Genomic DNA, 8705 nt, shown 5'->3' with positions numbered 1-8705 from the left:
TGATGGTGATTAACTAATTGTGATTAATTAACCGATGGAACAACAAATCAATCAAATAAATAATATGAATTTATTAATCTTCCATAAGCCTAATTATTGTTTTCCAACAAAAGTAACTTGATAATCTGTTAATTCCGAGTCTAAATTAGCATAACAATTAACAATCTCGTCTTAATTACTAACACTAGTAACACCATAATTAACATATAAATGATACAGAAATTGGTACAACCCTGAAACCATTTAACAATTAACATGATCAACAGTAAATTTGTGACACTTACTTGATGTAAATCAATTAATTGATATCACAATTTGAATCATAATTAGTTAATCATTGATCCCTTTCCAGTGAGTATCAATTGTTTACTTATTGTAAATTGTTAATTTGCTCATCTATTTGTTTTCCTCTTGTCTCTCCACTGATTTACAGTTAATCACTTAATCATCTTTCGCTTGATTTACATTAATATGTTTACAATTAGGATGAAGGTTAAATGATTAACCTTCAATAGTTAAAATTATGTTTAGTGAATTTGTTAATCATGATCAACATTTTGAAGGTTTCATTTTGCTTGAGAAATGAAGCAAACCAAAAATACATTTCAAAGTATCACAAGGAAAAAGGTTAAATGATAAATCAGTGAGTTAACTGTTTACAACAATCAACGATCATCACAATCAACTAATTGTTTACAGTTTTAGTGAAAGAAAACAAAAAAGGAAACAATTAACAAATTGATTGCTTGTAAGTTGTCATCAGATTCAATGATTGTAATGATTATCCAATATTCAAGAAGAAGACACAATTTACTTAATTGTTACACTTTGATTCAAATATCATCAGTAATTAATTGATCAGTTAAATTACTCACCATTTTGATAGTTGATAAATTAATTCCTTTCCGTTTGATTGATGAGTTAAAATCATGATAACAATTAAAAGTATTGCATTTGATTGTTTAATTAACTTTTTGTTTGTAATCAAAGAGTGAAAAAATATTATTAATAACAATCCAATGTGATTAGATGTTGATAGAGAAATACAATTAACAAGCAATTAACCGTTATTGGATGACAATTGAACATGTTTGATTATTAGAATTACAATTAATTTTGATTGTTGTTGAAAAGTGAAGAGAAAAATTAAAAGTATAACTGAATTAAATTGGAAAGAAAAAAAATTCATTTCATTTTCTGTCTTTAATCCTCCCATTTGGGATTAACTCCTTCATCTTTTATCTGGATTATCTCATTATCACCATCAGAATCTTCATGAAAGGGTGGGCCTGATGTGTGGACACCGTTTAATTTGGTTATGAAAGGATTAGTTAAACAAATTGTTAAATATAAATTACGATCGTAATTGTGGTTGTCTCATATTATGTCAAAATCATTTCAATTTTGTCACCATCTTAATCTTCATCACCATCTGATGTTTGTTTGTTTCTTTGATTGTTGTTGTTGTTGTTGTTTTCAATTAAAATAATTGTTGTCATAATAAATCAAAAACAATTTTTCACGTAACAATTAAATCAAGTAATAGAGCGGAAAGAGTTGGTTACACTTTCTCCCTCTCCTCTTAAAACAATCAGTAAATGAGAAATTACAATTACACCTTCAAGGTAATATAAATGATAACAATCATTATTATTATGATTACATTTCAAGATGATAATGATGATTATGATGATGATGATCATTATCATTATTATTATTATTGTGATGATTATGATGATAATGGTGAGAAAAGTTATCATCATGTGTGTTGATTGTTGGATGATGATCATGATTGTAAATCAAGTTTTAAATCAAATTTTGGTTTCTTGCTGTTGTTGACTGGGTTTTAAATTGCTGTCAAATTGTTGTTGATTTGCTCATGAGAAAGTTGGTTTAAGTCGATAATCAAATGTTGTCAGGGTTAATTGTGGCGTTAATTTAAAATTGATTGAATAAAGATTGTCACTAACGGTAAATGAATCAGTCCGTGGCTTTGGGAAACCGTGGACATAATTGTCCACTCTAAAGTTTGCCGATGCATCCAACAATTGGTCAGTTAAAAGAGTGGACAATATTGTTGATGATGAAGTTGATGACGGTGATGAGATTGATGGACAATTGATATCAGCTGTTAATCGGATTTTACCAGATTTTGGTATTTTTGTACCAACTATCCAATAGAAGCCATTTTGCTGGTCAGTGTGTAACTGCCCTTGACTTGGAAGACAATTGGCAAGGCAAGAGATTAACTTTTGAGGTAAATTGGTGAAATTTATACGAAATGAATGAAATCTCATTGAATGTCCATCCTTAATGGTCAATGTTAAATCTAAACGATACTGTGAATCAGTTTTACGAGTGACCAGGTAAGTGTATGAGATAAATGGTTCCCTAATTAGAATTGGATTACATTTGTAGTGAAAATATCGTAAAGCCTTGGAATTGAGTTTGGTGCAGACACATGAGAAACCGGAAGAAGCCATTGATGCCGGAGATGAAGAGGATGATGAAGTTGGTGAATTCATTGATGAGAAACTACCTGATCCATTGTTAAGCCAACAATGAGGTGAAAGGATAACGTTAAGATCATACAGATTATCAACCTTATAAGTTAACACTGGATTCCCTGTTAGGATAATATTATTTGTTAGATAAACGGTTCCATGGATCATCTCAGTTCCAGGGGAAATTGATGAGATAAATTCAGCGATTCTTAATGTTAATACAAGCTCTGATTTGGATGATGTTGTTGATGATGATGAGACAATCGAGGAAGTGGAAATGGTTGATGAAAGTGATATTGTTGATGATGAAAGCTTATTCTCATTTGATTTACTTGGTTTAATTATCATCATCGATTCATCTTCGATCTCATATGGATTAGTGACCTGACATCCGAAGGGTAAATTCTTGGTGAAATATTCCTCTAGAAGATATAATTTCTATTGGGAGAGAGAGAGAGAGAGAAGAGAAAAGAAAATGATAATTATAACAAATGATACGAATAGAGAACATGATAGAGAAAAGATAATTTGATTGACAGAATTTTAAACTTATGGATCCGTGAAAATGGAGCAGAAAAAAAGTACAGAATTAATCAAGAAATTAGACTATAAGAGAAGAGACTAATTAAAGTGACAATTGACAATATTCGTTGAGACGGAAAATTAGTTAAATTCAAACAATTAGAAAGGAGAAAGAAATTTAAATTTGAATTTAAGGAATCGCTCTCAGTGAATTCATATTGTTTACGAACGTGATTTAATCAGATTTCCGTGATCAATAGTAAATAATGATCAACATAATGAATGAATTCTCAAGTTAATGATTACATTCAATTATATTTCTATAAGGTTGAAAAGGTAAAAAAAGAAAAAAGAATTTTTTTTTCTTCTATTCTCTTTCCATTAAGATGATTCCAAATGATGGTAAACATGGCGGAAATGATGAACGATTCAACGATATGATTATTATACTAACATCATTAGGATAATTGTTTATCTAATTGTTGATGTAGAGTTTAGTGTGACATCAATAATCACTAATCAAGTTAATCGATTATAAATACAATCAGGGTAATCAAGTGTAACCAAACAACAACAAAGTAATCAATTGTTCATTGAGATTTGGTTGTTGATTTTGTTTACAATTACATTTGATTGATTGTAGTTACTTACATTGTCTTTGGAAAAATAGTTAATTAGTGTTTGTAAGGTTGAAACTGTCACTGAAACACCAATGTGATCAATTAAATTAGTCGAGGAATTAGTGAGAATCGGTAATCCACAGAAAAGGATTCCTTTGTGTTCCAGAACGATGATAGGCCAAAGACGGAAACCTTTTAAATGGAAGCCCAAAGCGGGTAATTGATTAATTTGGGTACAATCAAAGTTAAATGAAGACTCTTGACCATCGAAATTAGTTGACTGATTAAGCGATGAACTTGTTGGTAGATTTTCAATTCCAAGAGAGCCCATTAAACCAGAGACAAATTGACCTTCCTCTTTCATGGTTAACATGGCGATCATTTTACCATCGCTTGATTTGGTTCCATTATTGGGGAAATAACGTCTAAATAGTATTGATCTATTCTCAATTGATACCAACCAAACAGCAATTAACGACATGGTTAATAGAATCACTTACAAATTAATATAATAAAGTTTAAAAATCAAAAGACAACAACAATTATAGTTGCAAATAAAACGATTCATAAAATAACAACAAACACAACAATAAATATTTACAAACAGAAAGAAATTCAATAATTCATTTGGTACGATGGTTAATTAATCACAGAAGAGGTGTGTTCATGTTTAGGTTGATTAGTGATTAATTAAATCAAATGAGAGAGAGAGAGAGAGAAAAAATAATCACAAATAATTAGAGAAATGAAATGATTAAAAACAAATTCACTTTTACCGGTTCACTTTATTATCCAAGTTTTCAGCTGATCGATTGGCGGTTTAATCAAATCAACGAATTACGATCACGATAAAACGGTTAATTTTACCATAATTAACCTATTTAGCAATAAATCCAAGTGATTTACCAGTTTGTTGAACAACCATTTTGTCTAATAACCAAAATCTGAAACAACAATCAACAGATTAAACAAGAAAAATAAATTTTATCAATTTAATGTTTTCCAATATAACAAAAAAATGACAATTCACTTACATAGATTTTAAGAAGACACTTGAAAATGGAAAGTTAAAAGCAGATAATCAACAGTTATTGATAACAATTCTACCATCACTTGATCACAAACTCAATGGAGATAATGTTAAAGATGAAAATTAAAAGTTAAAATTATTCTAATTAATTAATTTATTTAATTGTAAACAAATAAAAACAATAGTTACTCAAGTTGACCAAAAAATTTTGATCGTTTCATTTTTGTTTACAAATTTCAATTCCAATGGATACAAAAATTAGTTCCCATTCTTACCGGTAGATGGCTGGACAATCGGTAGTGTTAATTAGTTGATTGAATTTGAGAAAAATAATTAATTTTTAATTTAACAATTAGAATGAGAGACAATTAGTTACAAATTTGAACACAAAAGGAAATTATTTAAATTTACAACAATTGTAAAAGGAAAACTTTTCTTCATCTTGTTTGGGTAATGAGATTTTTTCACATTTTTCTCAGACAATTTAAAATTTTGAACAATTAATTTTAATTCAATGATTGTAACACTTAATGTTTTTGTATGTGTTTGTGTGTATTTGATTGTTTATCTTGTGTGTGTGTGTGTGTTTTCAATTGTAGCAAAATTTGATTTGTGAACATTGATAATAATAACTCTCTATCTTGATTGGTAGTTAATTGTCAAGTTGAATAAAATATTGTCATTTCTAAATTAGAATAGAACACAATTAGAATTGTTTTTGGAACTAAACAAAAACAAAATTATCTTCTTTCTCGAGAAAAACAAAACAAACTTTTCCTCTCCATCGATATATAAATATTGGTCAATCAATTATCAAATTGTCTTCGTCCTTGAGGTCACTTTTTTTTCACGATTCTTTGGCTTTAATTGTTTCCTTTCTTTGCGCTCAGTGAGTAAATTGTTACTTATTGGTGAGTATGTAATCAAAAGGTTTTGGGTGTTTGTCCGAATCATAAGTTAATTGAAAAAAAACATTTGATGGCAGTTCCACTTATGATGAGATTAGTTTTTCCTTGGATAACCAATATCTTTAGTAAGCTTTTTTGTTGAATCCAAATAATTGAATATGATAGGTTGAGGGTCCATAGGTTGAGAAACATCAAGTGATACAAATGATGATGGCAAAGATTAAATTAAATCTTAATTGGATTGTTTCATTTCTATCAGAGTCTAATGATTATTGGATTTATAGTTGACTTCAATTCGGATGAGAAACTCTTTGCATCTCCAAAAACAATTAATAATAATTGTTTTCCGTTTTTGTCTCTTTTCGGATAATCTTTCTTTTGGCTTGGCTTTGTTTTGGTTGATTTTCGTTACGTTTATTTACAATAAATTTACACACAATCAGGCTGGTTAATTATCTTTGTTGTTATTGTTATTTTCTCCTTAACCATTTCCGCTATCTTTAACTTTGAGACTTCTTTGTTTCCTTAATTGTGCTGCATGCCTTGAACGATAATCGTTCAATTTTCCAGATGAACTAGAATTAATATGATGATAATCCGCTGTTTTGGCATCTTTATCTGTTGGTGAACTAACTGCTAAACTTGAAAGGGAAGTTGATAAATTAGATGCAGTAGATACACATAAGCCACTAGAATAGCTCATCATGTCACCAGTATCTCCCTCATCAACAGGTAAATGAGTTTCTACCATAGCCTCAAGGCAATTGACAAAAAGTTCAGCATTATCCAAGTTAGATTGACATTTAGCAAATGGACCAGCAAATCGCCAAAGACCAGCAAACCCGCAAGCTAAAGTTTTTTAGATAAGAATAAGTAAAAAGAAAAAGTTTAATATTATTGAAAAGACAAAATAGTTAACAATTAGAAATCAATTAATGATTTAAATTCTTACTTTGAAGATAATGAAGTTGCTGTTGTCCAGTATCTTCATTAGCGATCATATTTTCAATGATTGTTTGTACAGCACTAAGGAAAAACAATTGATGCTTCAGCTAAATATTCATATAGAACTTTCATCTCATTTTCATCGGTTGTATTCCTGACAAGTGTAGCCTGTAAATGGAAGGAAACAATTTGATTAATTGATTTGATTAGTTTGGAGAAAATTGAAATCATCTTACCAGGACTGTGAGGACTAAAGCTTGAGTTGAAAAGTCGGTTAAGACTTCAGGATCAATTAGAACATTATCTTCATTGGAAACTGATACTCTTGATTCTCGAGTTTCTTGAGTTTTCCGAATCTCTTGTTCAACCGGTTGATGGTTTTCACCATTTTCACAAAAAGCAGTTTCATCATCTGAATTGTTACCATCTCCATTGTTATTACTTCCATTACCATCACTGGTACAGGTTCCACCGGTCGATTTATCTGGTCTGATTAGTTCAGAACCAAATCTATCTCTACAAGAGTCAAGGCTTTTCTGTGACCTAGGAGTTGGAACGGAGCTGGAACGTTGCGTTCGCATTTGAGGTTTCGCACTGATGGCATCAATGTCCAAGCTTTTCCACGACTTGGAATCTCGAGGAGAATTGGCCGCAGATGATGAAGCGGTATTTGATTGCAATGATTTGCATTGAAGATTGTCATCAATCACAACTATCATGTCCATTGAAACTCGGAAGTGAGTAGTTGTCAATTAATCGAGTCCCATCGAGCCAAGCGGCAGCGAAAATACAAATATCGTTTGACAGATTGGTCGATAAATCTTGAAGGTTGCGAATTTCAAAGTAATCAACTTGAAAACCATCGGCTGTTAATTGTTGGGTTGCCTGTGAACACAATTTGGCATAATTATGATCTCCTGATTTAATTTCCATTGCGATTCTCTCCATCATCTTGAACAGATTAGATGCTAATGTTAATCGTTCACTGGAAAGATATTGATTCCTAGATGAAAGTGCCAAGCCATTCGAGTCCCGAACTGTTGGTACACCGATGATTTCGATGTTCATGTGAAGATCTTTCACCATTTTACGAATAATTGTGACCTGCTGTCGGTCTTTTTCCCCGAAAAATGCGAAATTAGGTCTAACCAGATTAAAGAGTATATTACAAACTTGGGCCACTCCGTCGAAAAAGTGAGGCCTCGATTTACCGCAAAGTATTTTCGTATATTCATCGGGTAGAATCACTTTGGTACATTGATCTTTACCGTTTGCGTAAATCACATCGACACTTGGAGCGAACAAAATGTCAACACCAATAGAGTCCAGTTGTTCTCGATCTCGATTGAAAGTTCGAGGATATTTGTCAAAATCTTCATGTGGAGCAAATTGTGTCGGGTTAACAAAAATGGTCACAACGACAGTGTCACATTCATCACGAGCCTCCCGAACCAATTTAAGATGACCAGCATGAAGAGCGCCCATTGTCGGCACTAGACCGATATATTTACCACTTCGACGATCCTTGAGAGCGGAATTAAGTTCAGCTTTTGAAGTAACAACTAACATCTTCAATCAGCTGTGATCAAGAGAGAGCAAAAGAAACCAAAACAAACAGAGGAAAAAAAGAGAGACAATATTGAGACGAATCAAGTTTTTCTCGTTCTCATAACAATAAGGTAACAAAAAGGAATCAAAATTAACTCGAGGTAAATTGATCGTTTAAAGTTAATACAATATTTCACAGAGAGAGAGAGAGAGAGAGAGAGAGAGAGAGAGACTCAATATATCAAGTGAGAAGGTCAAATTTGATCATCTAACTGACTAAAGTCCACCAGAGGACGCGTGGATGATGAAGAAAAGGAAGATGAAAAGTGGAAATATCATGTTCCAAGTGAGTCTGAGTGTAAATTCATGACTTGCGTCATCATTAGTTTCATTATCATCATCAATTAAAATTCTCATTAATAGATTAGGTAAAGAACAGGTAACTGGGAGGTGGAGTAAGTGCTCTGAGCCCAAACAACTTTTGCTTTGATTGACCTTTACCATTGATCTGATTCAATGAGATGGAAATTGTTTCAAGAGGATTGGACTTTGAAAATCATCTCATTTCATTATGGTCTCATATTGATTAACTGATTGTGATAGTCAATTTCATTAATCATTTGTTCAA

General features: G+C 31.4%; 2 protein-coding genes across 2 annotated transcripts; both read right to left on the bottom strand.

The window, feature by feature from the left end:
- Positions 1-939: 939 nt before the first annotated feature.
- Positions 940-8568, bottom strand: LOC128385641 (uncharacterized). Its single transcript, XM_053344533.1, has 6 exons — positions 6766-8568; positions 6537-6697; positions 4681-6433; positions 4423-4590; positions 3678-4141; positions 940-2942 (listed from the first exon to the last, which is right to left on the bottom strand). Exons 5-6 carry the CDS (start codon positions 4125-4127, stop codon positions 1878-1880), a joined length of 1515 nt encoding a protein of 504 aa, XP_053200508.1. The 5' UTR covers positions 4128-4141; positions 4423-4590; positions 4681-6433; positions 6537-6697; positions 6766-8568; the 3' UTR covers positions 940-1877.
- Positions 7232-8098, bottom strand: LOC128385550 (pantothenate synthetase-like). Its single transcript, XM_053344422.1, has one exon. It carries the CDS (start codon positions 8096-8098, stop codon positions 7232-7234), a length of 867 nt encoding a protein of 288 aa, XP_053200397.1.
- Positions 8569-8705: the final 137 nt, after the last annotated feature.

This window comes from Panonychus citri, unplaced genomic scaffold (genome assembly GCF_014898815.1).
Source record: "Panonychus citri isolate SS breed McGregor unplaced genomic scaffold, ASM1489881v1 Contig00049, whole genome shotgun sequence".
Taxonomy (NCBI): Eukaryota; Metazoa; Arthropoda; class Arachnida; order Trombidiformes; family Tetranychidae; genus Panonychus; species Panonychus citri.
Note: the sequence above shows the minus strand (reverse complement) of the source record. Positions and strands in the feature narration are given on the sequence as shown.